Source organism: Dama dama, chromosome 11, assembly GCF_033118175.1.
Source record: "Dama dama isolate Ldn47 chromosome 11, ASM3311817v1, whole genome shotgun sequence".
NCBI lineage: Eukaryota > Metazoa > Chordata > Mammalia > Artiodactyla > Cervidae > Dama > Dama dama.
The window spans coordinates 97,099,882-97,118,801 of record NC_083691.1 but is presented as its reverse complement, the minus strand read 5'-3'; the positions used below and the strand labels follow the sequence as shown (position 1 = coordinate 97,118,801).

General features: G+C 40.8%; 1 protein-coding gene across 1 annotated transcript; it reads left to right on the top strand.

The window, feature by feature from the left end:
- Positions 1 to 3,183: 3,183 nt before the first annotated feature.
- Positions 3,184 to 13,488, top strand: NMS (neuromedin S). Its single transcript, XM_061156130.1, has 9 exons — positions 3,184 to 3,256; positions 5,647 to 5,702; positions 5,998 to 6,036; positions 7,968 to 7,991; positions 8,089 to 8,142; positions 10,110 to 10,184; positions 11,694 to 11,729; positions 12,323 to 12,364; positions 13,450 to 13,488. Exons 1-9 carry the CDS (start codon positions 3,184 to 3,186, stop codon positions 13,486 to 13,488), a joined length of 438 nt encoding a protein of 145 aa, XP_061012113.1.
- Positions 13,489 to 18,920: the final 5,432 nt, after the last annotated feature.

The window sequence follows — 18,920 nt, the reverse complement described above, 5'->3', positions numbered from 1 at the left end:
TTAAGATTCTGCACTGCCAATGTTGGGGGGGGGGGGGTGCAGGTTTGATCCTTGGTCAGGGAACTAAGATCCCACAAATTGGGAAGAAATATTTGTAACATATATAATAAACATTTTTTGAAAAGCTGATCTGCTTCAATACTCTCTTTCCATTGATCTGTTTGCCTGTTCATGGATCATTAACAAAATGACTACTACAACATAATTACTATTGCTTTATAGTACGTTTTCACATTAACAAAGTATGGTTCTTTTTAAAAGAAATTTCTTGCATACTCTTGAATATTTTCTTTCCCATATTAATTTCAAAAATCAGTATTAAGATTCTATGAAAAGTCATTTTGGAATTTAATAAGAATTGTGCTGACTTTATAGAGTAATTTGCAAGCAGCTGAACCTTTAACAACATTGAATGTTGTCAAGGATCATGATGTACCTTTTTATTTATTTATATATTCTTTTATGTCCTTCAGTAAAGTTCTGTACATTTATTTTCTCATATATTCCATATTTATTTTTTCATTTAGTTCTCAGTATTTTATAGATTTTTAAGCTAGTTACATTTTCTAATAAATATTTTTGAATTTGTTTTCACTTAAGTCTAAGAAACAAACACATTTTCTTTCTAAGGAAAGAAAATTGTTCCTGAAAATAGTTTTCTTTAACTCTGGCTATTTCAGTAAACTCTTATTCATTCTGATAATCTGTCAATTGATTCTTTTGGATTTGGGGGGTGGGTAGATAATCACATCGTTTTAAACCATGAGAGGTTTCATCTTTTGCTTCAATTTCATTATCTTATTATTGGGTTTCCATGATGGCTCATAGTAAAGAATCCAGCTGCAATGCAGGAGACACAGGAGACACAGGTTCGATCCCTGGGTCGGGAAGATCCCCTGGAAGAGGAAATGGCAATCCACTCCAATATCTTGCCTGGGAAATCCCATGAACAGAAGAGCTTCGTGGGCTATAATCTGTGGGGTCACAAACAGTTGGACACAACTGAGCACACATGCATTTATTATTATTTTCTGTTTGTACTGAATTGGCTAAAAATCTCTCTCTTTGTATCAGTTGGTTTGGGCTGTCATAACAGAAGATCACAGACTGGGTGGCTTAAACAGCGGAAATTAATTTTCTTCCAGTTTGGAGACTGGAAGTCTGAGATCAAGGTTCCAGTAAGGTTGTTTTTGACAAGACCTTTCTCCCCTGCTTGCAGACAGGGCCTTCTTCCTGTATCCTTTTCCAGCCTTTTCTCTGTGAGCACATAACGGGGTGGGGATAGCAGGTTAGTGTTCTTCCTTCTTATGAAGGACACCGATCCTGTTGGCTTAGGGTTCCATCCTTATACCTCATTTAACCTTAGTTAGCTCCTTAAAAGCTGTTTCCAAATAAAGTCACCTTGAGGGGTCAAGGCTTGAACACAATTCAGTCTACACCAATGTTGTTGAATAATATCAATGCAGATTTTTTTCTCGGTTTTTCCTTTTCCCATTTCTGAATTATTATTAAAAATAATTTTTTATCCTGAATATGAGAAACAGTGAATTCAAAATATGCAAAGGAAACAAAATAAATTTGATACAAGTCAGTTATCCTATAGGTTTATTTTTAAAATATATATTTGTGTATAGAGCACCCAGTTGACTGGTAGACACAGGCCAGATGTTCGAAAAGTAATTGTTGACTGATGCTTTATAGAACTTTGCTTTTATAGAATTTATAGAACACAAATCTTTGCTATTATTTGTGCGTTTTGTGTCTATAATGTCCATAAGCAGTTGAATTCAATATGATACAGATAAGAGGTTTATGTTCAAAAAGCAATCACTCATTTTTTTCTTTCATTCCGTAGACTTGCTGTTCAACTGTATTTTAATACAAAAGACATCTTCTCTCTGTGATGTTTAAAGACTTTGGTTGTTCTCCTTGAACCAAAGTGTCAGATACTGTAATAAATAGAAATCTGTATTTCTCATTGGATCAAAAAAGTTGGCAAAATATTATGGCTATAGTTTATAATTCCACTTTGTTATGAATTAGAAACTTTTTGACAAAAGATCACATTTTAAGTCATAAATAAATAGTTCATGCTGAGCAGCTTCCACCAAAACTTACTCTCCTAATCCTTAAAAGCAAAAATTAAAGACAAGCATGGTGAAAAAAATCCTAAAGCTGTTTTGTATCTGCCATGTATGTTACACTTTTTGCAAGCTCGCTGACTTCATTTTTCTTCTATCTCATATCCAATCTCAAGGAGGCTCTTTTTAGAAAAAAATAACACATCAACTAAAATCCCACCCTTGAATCCAAATCCCTGGTTTGCATCCTTGATGGCTTGGTGATCTTAGCAAGTTCCTTAATCTCTCCCAGCATCAATTTCTCCATTCATAAAATTAGGAAAGAAACACATTCCTTATGGGTTTCCTGCAAGATTGCATAAAATAACCTATATGGTATCCTAAATGAAAGCTTAGTAGATGAAGTAATTTTGCTATTATTATTATTAAACACTGTCATAATTTCTTTAATACTGATTTAATTTGAAATACTTTACCTGTTCATAGAAATGAATCTGAGGAAATGTTAAGAAGTCTAATTTCCAACCATACTTAATTTTTGAAAAACCCTAATTGAACTTCTGAGTTACTTGTAAAGTTATATCCAGGACTCCAAATTTTGTTCTCAGATACAGCAAAGACTATAAAGCATCCTTTGTTAATGGTGGAAAATAAACAGCTTCTTACAAAACAAGACTTCATCGTTCAAGAGTTTATAGTTCTATGCCCAGTGCTTTGATTTTAAAAAAAAGAGAAAAAGCCTTTTTTTTTTGAGTCAGAAATGTTTCTCAAACCACTATAGAATAGCAATTATGACTCTCCACTTTTTATTTTTATTGCTGGTTTGAACAGATGACTCTACAATGCCTACATACACCAGGAAGATATTATTCTACAAATAAGGGCCCAGCATGACATTTACGAGAAAGCCAGTCCTCCTGCGTAAAGCTGATTGGTGCTCAGCCCATGTGCTCCAGGGCACTGCAAATAAAGGTACCTTCTCCACCCAGCTGTCCAGATGCGTGGTGAAGGGTTGTCTGTGCCGGTGGAATTTCAGGAAATGCTCAGCTCCTGTCCTGGCAGAACACATCTGTGGCCAGCAAAGAGAATCTGGACTTTGAAGATGAAATGTCTTGCCCAGTTCCCATCCATCTTGGCCATCTATTGCTTCTGCCTGCTACAAATTCCTTCCTCAGGTAAGGGGACCCCTTCCAGGAGACCCCAGCTGGTCTGAGCTCTAAGGAAGACTGGGACAGACCTTGATCCTTCAAGGCACTTCTGGAAGGACTAGCTTGATCTCCTCACCCACCCTCTAGAAATGGCTTCCATCAGAGAGGAGGGACAAAGCGAGATGCCACAGCCTTTTACCTAAGGAGGTTACTTTCCATGTGGAACTGCCTTTAAACAGCTCCTGCCCTGGGGCTGGCCCCAGGATGTGCCCCTGAAACTGTGAGGAATACGAGTCAGGGGGCAACTCCAACGTGTTAGTCATATGTGGTCTTAGAATTCTGAAGACATGAGAGCAGAGATGGTAATACTGAACTTACAGTCCCAAAGACTGAAGACTGAGGGACAGTTGGAGAGAAGCAGTGTAGAAGTGAACGCAGGAAAAAGGAATCTTTTCATAGTCTTTCCTCTGGATTGGACAGGGTTGTTGAGAGGGGTGGTGGCGGGGAAGTGGGGTGGGGGCAGCGTCCCAAGAAGCTCCCGTCTTCCAAGTCTCGGGCGCTGTCCGAGGTGCTGACGGGACTCGGGTGGTCGCGTCAGCAACTGGGAATCAGTGCTTTTGTAGGGAACGAGGGTTAGGCATGGGGTTCGTAGTCAAAATTTCTTACCCATCTCCACGTAACTCGCTATATGATACAGGAAGTGGAAGGAGGAGGTGGAAGCTCCTGTTGGAAACACAGTTATTTCAAAATTTTAGGTTTTTCCATTAAAATTTTGGTTTAAGGAGCAGAATATCTTTGAAAATATATTCGACCAGAAAATACATTTCAAATAGCATATTTGTTTTTCCGTGTTCTGCGGTGTAATCACAAAGCCTGGGCGTTGCAAGGAACCATGGAATTTATCTACTTTAGCCTTTCAGAAAAGCAGGGATCATCTCTATGGTTTCCCTATTTGATTACTTTCAGTGACGCTCAGCTCACTGCCAGACCAAGTCAGCCAATATCTGTCTGCCCTGGTTTTCAAAAGCATCTTATTAATACTACAATGTCTTATTACCTTTTATTTATCTGCTTACATATTTATATCCACCTCCCTCTTTTTATAATTTAATTTTCTGTTCCCTGAGTATGGGGTCCTTATGATCTTTATCATTGTAATGTTAACACAGAAACTCTTAATAAATCCTTAGGGGATAGTTTTGAATTACTTTGCATTTTTTAATACATCCAGTCATCAAAAACTTTTTTTACATCAAGCTGCAATATGATCACATGTAATTTCTAGCCATTAGTCTTAGATCTGCCCTTTGGGGATAAACAGAATAAGACTAATATTTCTTATGACAGTTCTCAAAATAGTTGAAGGCAGTTAACACATACTTCATAATTTTTCTCTTGGTGGAAGAAACCTATGCTCAGTTCCATCAGCTCACCACATATTCTATCATTTCAGGTAGAACTATTACCTTTCAAGGTTGGGACAGTATTATTTGCATACAGTATTATTTTCTTGGCTCATAGCAAGACTGCAGAGAGCAAAATATCACTTAATATTAAAAAAATACTACTCTTGAGCCAGATATTCCCTGCCTCAGATTAAAAAAATCTGAATTGAGCATCTCATATTTATCCCATTTAATTTCATCTTGTTGGTTTTGATCTATCCTTCAGCTGATTCTTTCAGTTGCAGTATTAACTAATTTTTCAAGTGTTGTGTTGTATGCAAATGAGATGAAGACTTCATTTAGGTCAGATAAAAATTGACAGGCAGAAGGTTCAGGTACATGCCAGTAGCAACTTTCCCCATAATCCTACCCCTGAAGTGTCTGATGAGGCAGAAAGACAAATGGCCATATTTATTTAAAGTTCCAAGACTAACTCTGTTGCACATGCTTATTTTTTTAAAACAATGACTACATTTTATTAATATAACTAGGAGAAAAATAAAAAATGAAGTAGAAGTGTTTTGTAGAGGTAGATACAAGGTTTTGAGGAGGTTGCTTTTTAAATTAATTTTTATTGGAGTATAGCTGATTTACATTGTTGTGTTAGTTTCTGCTGTATAGCAAAGTGAATCGGCTGTATGTATACGTATATCTCCTCTTATTGACACCAGTTCTTGATATCCTGTCCTTACACATTCCATCTAAATACAAATTAAGCTATTACCTAGGTGTTTTTTCTCTTCTTTCCTGACTTGCTAACTCTTGGTAAATATGAAAAACCATGCAATTTTAAGTTAATTTTGGCACAAGCCTGAGATTTGCTAATGGTAAGTAGAAGTGTGTTTTCTTTGTCAGTCCTTTTAACAACATCATATTAATAGAATCACTGTATGTTTTTCATGGTAAAGATTGAAAAGTTGATGTTACTACCTCTTTTTTCCTAATGGAGGTTTTTATGATTTCTCACAATAGGATTTCCTCGACCTTTAGCTGATGCTTCAGATGGCCTGGATATTGTGAAGTTTGAGGTACACCATTGTTCAGTAATGTGAGATTTTTATTTAGTCTTAACCTTGAAAATATCATGTGAACAATGTTCACTGAAAACTGTCTTCAGATCAGATTCTTGGCTGCAGCAGAAACTCTCTGCTGTCATTTTCATGGCCGCGTCTAAGTTATCTTGGGGGTTGTGTTGAAATTCATGGCCGCTGTGTGAGAAGATAATGCAAGGTTCATAAAGGAAACAATTTTAGAATTTAATTTTAATTCTATTGATTAAGGAATTTGTACTTATCTTTGAATCATTTTCCTCATTTTTTTTAGCGGATGGCATATTGGGCAAGTCTTTCTAGACAACCTAAGGTAAAAAAAAATTTTATGTATGTAAGATAATTCTTTTATTTATAACAGTGCACGTGTTTATGCTGTAATCAATATCTGTAAATAAGCACTCTTTTGCAACCTACAGAATTCTGTGTGTATGCATTGTGTGTATAAAAGTATGGTTTTGGGAAATAACAAGTGAATCTCCTAAGTAGAAATGACCATAAAATATTGGTAGTTCATCTGCATTCTTTCAATTATCATAGTCACATATACATACCATATACATAATCACATGCTGGGCTATGCTTAGTCGCTCAGTCATGTCCAACTTTGAGACCCCATGGACTCTAGCCCACCAGGCTCCTCTGTTCATGGGATTCTCCAGGCAAGAATACTGGAGTGGGTTGCCATGCCCTCCTCCAGGGGATCATCCCAAGCCAGGGATCAAACCCTGGTCTCACAAATTGCAGGCAGATCCTTTACCATCTGAGCTGCCAGGGAAGCCCAAGAATACTGGAGTGGGTAGCCTATCCCTTCTACCGGGGATCTTCTTGACCCAGGAATTGAACCAGAGTCTCCTGCATTGCAGGTGGATTCTTCACCAGCTGAGCTACCTGGGAAGCCCACGTAATCACATATATACATATAATTGCATACTATGTGGGGATATAGTACTGATCCAAATGGACAGAATTACTTGCTTTCATGGAACTTATATTCTAATTGGGGAAATAGTCTACAAGATAGTTAACTAAAATTTTAAAAAACTTTTTTTTCTCTAAAAAGAAAATAATAAAGCAGGAAAGTGCATATTATCTTGAGGGTTGGAGTTCATCACCTAGAAAATCATCTTGACATTTTTTTTAACTTGGAAAGTAATGGTATAAAGTTGATAAATATGGTAACAAAAATATTGTTTACCTGATATGTGTCCAGAACATGCACACACATACACACACACACACACATACCACACATACACAACACACACACACTTCTATGAACAGAAGCTCACAAGAGACCAGGAGTTGTAAAAGTAGTAAATACTTTCGACTGATTTAGAAATGGTGATGGTAAGGAAGTAGAGAGTTAATGTCCATTGAGCCTCTGCTGTTCATAGTTTAGGTTCGTTTTTGTGTGTGTGTCCATATGCATGTGTGTACGTGTACATGCATAACACAGAGAGAAAGAGAGAATTATGTAAGTATTGGTTACTGAAGAAACTCTCCACAGTTGGTAGGAATATCTACTCACAGCAACAAAATCGAAGTGTTCCTAACAACTTTCGTTTCTGTCTTGATTGAAGTTTGAGCTGACTCAACAATGTTTATAAATGAGATGAGATCAGTCAGTATTATAAATGAGATGAGACCAATAGTAACCAGATACTTGCAAGATCATTCACAGTACCTCTTTGAGTAGGATTTGCTGCCAGTACAGCTTTTCCTGGACTGTCATTCATGCAGACAGAACAGAACAAAGTGATGCTCTAGCAAGGATTTAGAAATTAAAAGCTGGGTTTTCTGAAAAAACAGTGAAGATTCATGCAGAGAGATTTTAGGGGGAGAAATTGGGCTATATGAAGCAACCCTTAAAAAAATGAATTCTAGCATATGCCCAGGAGCAAATTAAAAGTTGCAACCATTATTTTATCCCACCTCTTAGTCAGATGGCTATCTGGGAAATGATTAGGGTATTGCTTCAGTGCATTATAGCGTATGTTTTCCCCTGAAGAGCGAGAGGGTAAAATAAGATTAAGTTTTAAAGTAATGCTATTGCTGGCAAATTTCCTTTTTGCAAGATTCCACATCAACTGCAGCTGTATTAAGGTGATAAAATGATTTCCTTTTAGATTGCCAATTTATTTCATAATATTCAGGTAAGTCAAGAAGGTACCTGCTATAATTTCTACTGGAAACCTGCCCTAGTAATATTCTATGTGACATCCTCACTATTCTTTTTTTCAGGATAATCAAGACATATACAAAAGGGTGAGTACTACCAACCCAGTAACAAAGCATGTGATTACTACACTTTCAGCAAGTGACACTTAGAATTAAAATCAATCTTTCTTTCCCTCTTATTTAGTTTTTATTTCACTACTCCAGAACTCAGGAGCCGACACATCCAGTTAAAACAGGGGTCAGTATTTTATCATAGTCATCTTTTGGTAAAAGTCACTTTCCTCTGCCTGCCTTTGTCCTTCTCATTTAATATAGGCAGATAGGGACTTCCCTGTGGTCTTGTGGTTAAGACTTCACCTATCAATGTAGGGGTTGCAGGTTCGATCCCTGGTCAGGGAACTATGATCCCACATGCCTTGGGGCCAAAAAACACAAAACAGAAGCAATATTGTAACAAATTCAATAAAGACTTTAAAAAATGGTTCACATCAAAAAAATCTTTAAAATATGCAGATAAATAGAAAAACAGGGGACTTACAGACACTCTTGGTGCTTTTCCTGAGGACTACAAGGATCATCTCTCTCCCTTTTTGGGGAAGGGGCCAGGGAGGTTGAGAGATCTGAAAAGCTAGAGGACACATTACAGAAAAGGAAAAATTAGTGAGAAATCACTTTTTATTATGCACTTAAACAGAGGGACGAGAAGAGCCTGGTAAAGACTGAACTCTATTTACATTGCTCATTATTACCTTTTGTTTTTAAATTTTGGAAAACTATTTCGTTAAATGTAAAGTGCCGTATTCCCAAAAGTGATCCATGAGTGTATTTTATCACTGTCACAGTGTAATATGTGCTGTGGGAATTAAAAGCATCATCTCTAATTTTCTTATTAGAAATTTGAGTTATCCTCAGGGAGAGATTGTTGAATTTCTACAGGGTATGATTTGGAGAATATTGGGAAGATCACAGAATAGAATTTTTACTAGAATTTCAATCCAGTCACAATGATTGAAATTATACTATTAGAAAGTTGCTTATTTATTTAATCAAGACTTTCCAAGTCTTCAGGAAGATCCTTAAAAACAAGCACACAAACAAACATACAAATACCAAGCAAAATGTTCTTTTTTCCTTAGAGGCAAAGACTCAAGAATAGTATAGATTTGGTCATGGGGATCAGGTAAGGAGGGGGATATCGTCAAGTCAGGCCATGGGCACTGCAAGTGGAGTGATGTCAGTAATGGAAGGGGGCGCCCCTGGCAGTCCAGTGGTTAAGACTTTGCCTTCCAATGCAGGGGGTGCAAGTTCAATCCCTGGTTGAGGAGCTAAGATCCTGCATGCCTCACAGCCAAAAAACCAAAACATAAAACAGGAGCAATATAGTAACAAATTCAATAAGGACTTTAAAAGTGGTTCACATCAAAAAATCTTTAAAAAAATAAAAATGGGAGGGAAAAGATAAATTCCATGCCTATGATGCAAGTTAACTTTTATTGTTGTTGTTCAGTCACTAAGTCGTGTCTGACTCTTCTCTTTTGTGACCCCCATGGACTGTGGTTGACTAGGCTCCTCTGGCCATGGGACTTCCCAAGCAAGAACACTGGAATGGGTTGCCATTTCCTTCTTCAGGGGATCTTCCCAACCCAGGGGTCAAACCCATGTCTCCTGCATTGGCAGGTGTATTATCTACCACTGCACCACCAGGGAAACAAAAATTAAGCTTTACTCTGGGCCAAAATACCTGGGGAGAATTCACAGAACTAGATAAGGTAGGGTGTGTTCATCTGAGTGTGTGCTGGGCAGTCACAGATGAGGCATTCAGGGAAATAACATAGTTGGGTGGTGGTGATGAATGGCACCTTTTAGCCTGTCCCTTGGAGGAGGAGAGCACATCTGGAGTGCCAGAGAGGATCCTCACAGAGATGTTTCTGTGAGATGAAGTACTCCACAATGGGACAAATGCTTGGGGTTAATGCAGATACAAGTCTGATTTCCCCTAAGGGAATATTTTTAAGTGCTGTGTTGGAATGAAATGTGTGAGCCAGGCAAGCGATTCTTTATTGATAACATAAAACTTCAGGCTTAGGCTTGGAATGGATTTTACTCTGAAAATTAAACCCATTTGTAAGAGGGTGAGCAGACAGGATTGCGCATAGCCCTGGGCTCCGTCCTGGCACTATCTGACCCTCACCTCTTCTTTGCCAGTTTCCGCCCGTGCACCCTCTAATGCGTCTGGCAGCCAAGCTTGCTGATCGAAGGATGAAGACATTTTGGCGGCGCGTATGTACTTTTTCCATCCACCATACTGTTAATGCTGATAAAAGTTCACTTCACCGTGGTAAATGCCTTTTGTTGCTTTGGGTGGTGCTCACTGGCCTTTTCTCCATGTACAAGCTTCACACGGTGGCTGCAGGGCTGGGGTTGGGGAGGGGCTGTGGTCCAGCTTCGTGACCATCCTCTCCTCATCTGTGCTCTTCATCCTTTTCCATTTTAGTTTTTGTGCCATTTTTTTCACTTTCCCTGCCCCTTCTTATTCCTTCTCATGACATAGACACCTGCCCTGGTCATATACACTGCTTCCCATTGTCCCACCTGCCCTGGTCATATACACTGCTTCCCATTGTCCCACCTGCCCTGGTCATATACACTGCTTCCCATTGTCCCACCTGCCCTGGTCATATACACTGCTTCCCATTGTCCCACCTGCTCCTTTATTCCTGTCTCTTTGTTTCTTTTGTTTTTTTAAATATTTTTATTTATATTTGGCTGCTCTGGGTCTTAGCTGCAACACCAGAGCTTTGTTTCTTAAGAAAACCTCTGATACTAACGCAATGTTGTAAATAAACTATGTACTAATATGAAATAAATATTAAATTTTAAAAATGAATCATTTTGATTCAAATTTTTTAAGTTTAGCTATGACTGGTTCCAATAATGGGCTTCCCAGGTGGCACTAGTGGTAAAGAACCCACCTGCCAATGCAGAAGACGCAAGAGACATGGGTTTGATCCCTAGGTTGGGAAGATCCCTGGAGAAGGGAATGGCAACCCACTCCAGTATTTTTCCCTGAAGAATCCCACGGGCAGAGGAACCTGGTGGGCTATAGTCCATCGGGTCTCAAAGAGTCAGACACGACTGAAGAGACTTAGCATTGCATTGCAGTTTCAGTAATAGCTGAACCTGTTGAAAAGGTCCATCAAAGTTTTGTTGCATGGGAGCAAAACAAAGAAACACAATTTTTGGACAATATGAGTTCAAGTAAGATGACCAACTCTTTGCAGTTGGCCCAGGACATTCCTAGGTTTAGCTCTGAAAATGCCAAGACCCCAGAAAATTGCTCACTTCCTGAGAAGCCAGTTGGTCACCCTGAGCACAGGCCATCACAGTCTATCTGTTCAGATGCTGACAGCAGGCTTCCAGCTTGAGTCAGCCTCCACTAACAGGCCAGATTTACTGGCAAAGATGAGCTGAAGAAACTGAAATGGTTTATCCTTGGAAAATATGCCTATGCCAGGAGTCAATTTCAAGTGGAGGCGGTTGGGAAGAACAAGCAAGTTTAACATTGTCCTAGACCTTAAGGCAACACCATCAAGAAAACATCCTCACCTTCCAGAATAAGAAACTGTAATTGTCTCCAAGGTTAGCTGTCTCCTTGAATGACTTTTTTGCATCTGACTTCTGATTATCTTTGAATGGAACCAGGGAGGGGCCAGGTCATAGCACCACTGCAAGTCAGGGAACAGGGGGTGAGTTTCCTATTAAATGAACCTGGTCCTCATTCCTTTGCAGGATTCCAGGGCCACTGCAGCGGATTTTACCAAAAAGGTAGGTAAACCTTACGGCAAACGCCAACCCCAAAAAGAAAGATCTGCATCTCCTAGAGATGGGGGAATATTTGCAGGCTCTTTGGACCACTTCTGCAAAGAACTGGCCTCACACTATGCTCTGGAATTCTCTGAGGCTGAGCATCTAATTTGGGGTTTCCCTGGGCTTGTCCTGGAGCAGAAAGGAACCAAGGAACCACGCCGCAGGAGGGACTATTTCATGTCAGTTCTTACAGATGAGTCACGTGGGGCCATCTGCTCCTGGAGATTTGTGTTCTGGCTCAGGGACCCACAGGCCATTGTGCAAATTTGGGGAGGGATGCTGTAGGTGGTATGAACCCCATGTGTCAATACCTGTGCTTCTTCAAGTTGACCATGAACCATAAGAACCTGGAACCTTGTCAAAATTCAAATGGCTGGGCCCCAACCCCAGAGAATCAGTGGGCACCTGAGGTTTTGCATCTCTAACAAGTTCCCAGGTGTCGTTGATGTTTTGTGTCTGGGGACCACACTTTGAAAACTACTGCCATAGACATCTTTGAAAGACCTTTGGCACAGCCTGATCGGGTAACGGTTTGTGTTTTTATCTTGCAGGATTACACTGCCACCTTGGGAAGACCGTTTTTCCTTTTCAGGGTAAAGCATGTTTCTTCTTTTCTTTTTTTCACCCTGATTCCGTTCTGCCTCCCCAGTTATGAAGTTATTACTGAATGAGCCCAGCCAGGGCCCCATGGGGAACTGGTGATTCACTGAGGGAACTTTCTCACCCTTAGGGTGTGAGTCATCACTTGTAAAGGCAAAGGTCCAGCAGAACACAGGCTGAGGACACCAGGGCTCTGGGAGGAGCTCAGGGGTGGGAGGCAGGAGCTATGTCGATGGACAGATGCGGGGACCAACCACAGTTGGAGTCCATTTTCCCTAGCATGAAGGTCCAGAAAACTTGGCCCTCTCCTGGGAATAGTAATCTACTGGTCCTTCTCCCAATGGGACTTGAAACCTCTTGCAAAAGTCACATATGGTCTTTTAGTTCTTGATCGATCTACCACTCACTAGCTGTTTCACCCCTTAGATCTTCAGTGTTTGCATCAGAAAAACATGTGAGTCAGACTAAGCGTATACTCCTCCATCTTCATTCTGTGGTCACTGGTGCTAAGAGATGCTCTGCAAAGATCAAATACGGTCAAAAACACTGCACCTGACACTCCAATGTTTACAGAACACACTTCCATGTCTTCAGGAAACAAGCTCTTTAATGTGGCTCAGTCACACATTTCCAAACTTACTTAACCACAGAAATTCTTCCCACCTCCACAACACCCCAATTACACCTTTTAAACCTGCATGCCCTATTGGTGGTTGTTCTCTGGAAAGTACTTGCAGAAACAGTTGGTCTGGGTCTCCATGATGTCTTTAGGATGAGAAATCTTGTGATGAATGGTTTGGGGATGGTCCTGCCATATAAACCGAGGCTAAGGGATGGACTGGTGGGGTGGGGGACAGTGTCAGGGCTGTAGGAGCAGCAGGGGTCCTGGGGCACTGTCCAGAGGACCCACAGACCCACTCCCAAGCTGAGCCCGCAAAGAAGCTGCTAATATCCCAGTTAGGAGAACAGAAACTTAGGGTAGTAGAGAAAGAATCTAGAACCACTGCAGATTCCAGGCAGTTTGGTCTCAGTGCTATAAGCAGCTCCATTTTTTTTGTTTTGTCTTGTTTTGTTTCAGCCAAGGAATGGAAGAAACCTTGACTTTGACAACTCATAGGATTGTCCAAGGTCAGCCTCTCTGCAACTCTTCTCCAAATAAATGTTTTATGTCAGACATGGGGGAGTGAGAGGCAGCTGGAGGGGTGATAGTTCCAAAAAGTGGGGACCATGTGGAGCCCCTAAGGACCTCTGCTCCCTCCCTTTTATGCTCTCATCGTCACAGAGACCCCACTGCAGCCTGGCATTGTCCCAAATAAGGCAGTCTTTGCAGGTGTGCTGTCTCCAGCAGCAGCTGTGAGGAGATAGAAGCTTTCGGGACTTCTCACTGGGCCCTTGTGATGAGGCAAATCCACGTATCTGGCATGCTTGCTGGGGAGGAGTTTTCTATAGTGGGAGCATTTCCGACTACAGCCAGGCCAGAGTATTCCCTCCATTCAATTATGCTCAGAGACCCCGAGGTGAAATCTTGGGAGATTTCTCGGCTTCTGGCCTGTGATGGTGTTGGGGGAGTCTGCATGTGGGCAACTCTGGACCTTCTCTGTCTCTTATAATGATGTGTTTCAAGGAACATGAGGCTGCTGTCCTTCAGGGACGCCCCAGCCTCCCTCCTGGAGCACAACCTGGACCAGCCAGCAGTGACTGAGGCCGTGGCAGGCCAAAGTGTCTGAGAGCTCTGTGCAGATGCTGGGGCGCATGCTACCCTGGCCGTACAGGGGAAGCTGGTCCCTGAGGCCATCCCCCTCACACTGACATAATGGCCTGGTCAGTTACAGCAATAACACATCTCATGAGTCCTGATTATGGGCATTTACGCCATGTCAAGATGAGGCGTTTTTAAATATGTTATGTAATAACATGTCCCTCTGTTTTGTCTCCATTCTGATAATGATTCCATCTGACCTGTACATTTTTCCTTTTTCTTTTCAGAATTCAATGGCAAAGGGAGTCTGGATCAGGCAACTGAGCAATTGCTTTGAACAAACGTCAAATTTCTTTCTATGAACACTGTTTAAAAAGAATTCTCTTGGTCTCTGTATTCACTAGACTATTCAACTGTGTAAAAAATAAAGTAGCATTGACATGACCATTTTCATTTCTTATGGAAAGTGTTGAGGGAAGGATTGGGTATATTTTTAAAGTGTACGTGTGTTAGTTGCTCAGTCATGTCCAACTCTTTGCGACCCTATGAACTGTAGCCAACCAGGCTCCTCTGTCCATGGGATTTTCCAGGCAAGAATGCTGGAATGGGTTGCCATTACCTTCTCCAGGGGAATTCTTCCTGACCCAGGGATCGAACCTGAGTCTCTTGCATTGCAGGCAGATTCTTTACTGTCTGAGCCACTGGGAAAGCTTTAAGATACATATGTTTAAAATGTGCTGGATTTGGTACTGTTTTAGCATATCTTGACGACCTTGTTATTATTGAGAGTTGAAAGCACAGGCTTGGGAGCGTCTGACTGGCTTCAGATCCTGATTTCACCTTTTAGCTGGAGGACTGTGGGTTGGTCACTTTCATGATAAAACGGGGCTGGTAATAACAGCATCTTCACATCATTTTTGTAATGACTGAGTAGATAGTCCACATAAGGGGCTTAGAGTGGTGGTACCCAGTGAGCACTCAGGGAGTATTAGCTCTAAGTATGCTTTGGAGATGGGTTTTGTTATACAAATGGTACCAAAGGGACTTGCCCTAATGAGAGCTGCTCCTATATTGCTGACCAGGGGCTCAAAGTTACAGCATCAAGTTAACACATACCAACTCCAATATGATCCAGTAATCCCACTTCTGGGCACTTGTTCTTGTTCAGTTGCTCAGTCGTGACCAACTCTTTGTGAGCCTACGGCATATATCCAGAGAAAATTATAATCCGAAAAGATACGTGCACCTCTGTGTTCATGGCAGCCCTATTTACAATAGCCAAGACATGGAGACAATCTAAATATCCACTGATAGATGAATGGATAAAGAAGATGTTGTGCACATACACAAAGGAATATTACTCAGCCATAAAAGAATGAAATAATGTCATTTTCAGCAACACAGATAGACCTAGAAATTAAAATGATTCTACTAAGCAAAATAAGTCAGAAAGAGAAAGATAAGTACCATATGCTATCACTTATGTGTGAAATCTAGAATATGACACAAATGAACTTATCTACGAAACAGAAACAGACTCATAGACATAGAGAACGGACTTGTGGCTGCCAAGGGGCGGGAGAGGAATAGACTGGGAGTTTGGGATTAGCAAATGCAAGCTATTCTGCATAGGATGGATAAACATCAAGGACCTACTGTACAGCACAGTGAATTGTATTCAATGTCCTGTGATAAACCATGATGGAAAAGACTATGAGACAGAGCGTATATGTGTATAACTGAATCACTCTGCTGTAAGCAGAAATTAATAACCACATTATACGTTAATAAAATTTAAAAACAAACAAACAAACAAAACCCATAAAATCCCACATATCAACTCTAGACTCTTCAAGAAGCGGTGAGCACCTGGCCTTTACCTTCTCGGGTGCCTCCTCTGTAAATGACATTTGAGGGTTCCCAGTGATACATGACCATTGGAAAAACCATAGCCCTGACTAGACAGACCTTTGTTAGCAAGGTAATGTCTCTGCTTTTTAATATGCTATCTAGGTTGGTCATAAATTTGCTTCCAAGCAGTAAGCGTCTTTTAATTTCATGGCTGCAATCACCATCTGCAGTGATTTTGGAGCCCCCTAAAACAAAGTCTGACACTGTTTCCACTGTCTCCCCATCTATTTCCCATGAACTGATGGGACCAGATGCCATGATCTTAGTTTTCTGAATGTTGAGCTTTAAGCCAACTTTTTCACTCTCCTCTTTCACTTTCATCAAGAGGGTTTTTAGTTCCTCTTCACTTTCTGCCATAAGGGTGGTGTCATCTGTGTATCTGAGGTTATTGATATTTCTCCTGGCAATCTTGATTCCAGCTTGTGTTTCATCCAGCCCAGCGTTTTTTATGATATACTCTGCATATAAGTTAAATAAGCAGGGTGACAATATACAGTCTTGACATACTCCTTTTTCTATTTGGAACCAGTCTTTTGTTCCATGTCCAGTTCCTAAAGGAGATCAGTCCTGGATGTTCATTGGAAGGACTGACACGGAAGCTGAAGCTCCAATATTTTGGCCACCTTATGCGAAGAGCTGACTCATTGGAAAAGACCCTGATGCTGGGAGGGATTGGGGGCAGGAGGAGAAAGGGACGACAGAGGATGAGATGGCTGGATGGCATCACCGACTCGATGGACATGAGTTTGAGTAAACTCTGGAAGTTGGTGATGGACAGGGAGGCCTGGCGTGCTGCGATTCATGGGGTTGCAAAGAGTCGGACATGACTGAGCGACTGAACAGAACTAAACTGAATGATACATGTCATGAACATAAACTGCACTCAACCTTCTGTCTTTGAAGTCTCTCAAGCTTCTCATCATATTTAAGAGTCCTCATTTTAAACTGTCATTTAGCCATCACACTTCTAGGATTCAGTTTTTAGTTTTTTATTTTATAATAAAGGTTATCTTCACTTTCATAAGCTTTTGCAATAAGTCTAAATCCTATTTTCTCCAAAAGAATATTTTAAGACCTATCTGTAGACCCTGCCATGCTGGATGAGTTAAGCGAGTCTACTTCCACGAGATGTTGGGCTGTGTCACTAAATGGTAGAGTCAGAATTCAAACCTAGGTTGAAACGACTCCAATACCTATAGCTATTTACCATCACAGGCCACTTCCCAGAGACTTAGAATTAGCCGTTGGCCAGGGTCAAGACTGAGGTGATCTTCCTCACTTGATATTTTAAAGGCATTGTGTCTTCACAGTAAGAGTTACACAACCACACATGATATTGTTTACATCAGCCCTTTTGTTGGAAACTTTGGACCTTTAAGAGAATATGGTTAAAGTAAAAAGAAAGAAAACAACTTTCAACTCAGTGATGAAAGATGAAAGACCAATAGTAAATGAACTAAATAAACTGGGTAACTAGGTAATTTTTAGATGTAATAAGAAGAGTGTCCAAACTGCCTTAAAAATGTCCTGAGTAGGACTTCCCCAGTGACACAATGGATAAGGATCTGCATGCCAATGTGGAGGACATGGGTTTGATCCCTGGTCTGAGAAGATTCCACATACTGTGGGGCAGCTAAGCCCGTGCCCACAACTGCTGAAGCCCGCACACTCTAGAGCCTGTGCTCCACACGAGAAGCCACCACAGCGAGAAGCCCCTGAACCACAAGGAAGAGTAGCCTCCCCTCTCTGCAACCAGAGAAAGCCCGCACAAAGCAACGAAGACCCAGCACAGCCATCCTGAGGAGGATTTATTTTTGAAATTTAAAAACCACACTTTAAGGGCTTCCCAGGCAGCGCTAGTGGTAAAGAACCTGCCTGCCAACGTAAGAGTCATAAGCGATGCAGGTGTGATCCCTGGGTCAGGACAATCCCCTGGAAGAGGGCATGGCAACCCACTCCAGTATTCTTTCTGGGAAAATCTCATGGACAAAGGAGCCTGGTGGGCTACAGTTCATGAAGTCGCAAAGAGTTGGACATGGCTAAAGAACACATGCTTTAATATATATTTAAAGGGATTAAAATCATCAGATCAGAATGCAATATCAAGACATGATTTAGTTAAAAAGACATTTCCCACTAGACCTTATTCCTGCCTTCCATACACTGATGGCTCCACTTATGATCAGATCACGTTTTCTACCCAGAGTCCCTCCATCTAGAATATCTTGTCATCATTATGTTTTCCTTTAGTGCTGGGACAGTCAATGTTTGTGAATGTTTGTTAAAAGACTGATACATCTTTATTAAAGTTAGACTGAAATGAAAAAATAGGAGTGAGATGAAATGCAGGTACAAGGTTGAGTTGCACATGAAGTTACAAACCTACAAACCCTGCCACCTTAGCCCTTGACTCAGGTGGGGATGGTGTTCCTGGTGCGAGAACAAGGTGAATCGAGAGTTCACCATGGTTGGGACTTCTCTGGTGGTCCAGTGGCTAAGACTCCCCATTCCCAATGCAGGGGCCTGGGTTTGATCCCTGGTCAGGGAACTAGAACCCACAGGCAGCAACTAAGACCTGGTGCAGCCAAATAAATCAATTTAAAAAAAAAAGAAGAAGAAGAAGAAGAGTTCACCATGGCCAGGGCTATAGCGGATTTGAGACCAAAAAGGGATCTGGATCAATCAGGGGAGGCTAAACAGGGACCCTCCCCCACCTTTCCTAGGAGATAGGAGATTCAGGTGCTTTTCCAATTCAACATGTTTAGACTCTCTGGCTTTCTTAATTTTTATAAAGTTATTCATCTTGTGTGTCTCATTACCTGACCTGAAAGGAACATTTTCCTGGCCCAAATAAACCACATCCAAAGACGCTGGAAAAATTCCACTTTGGGAAAGGGTTATTTTTTTGCTCAATTCTCTAATCTCTTTGCTGACTCTTG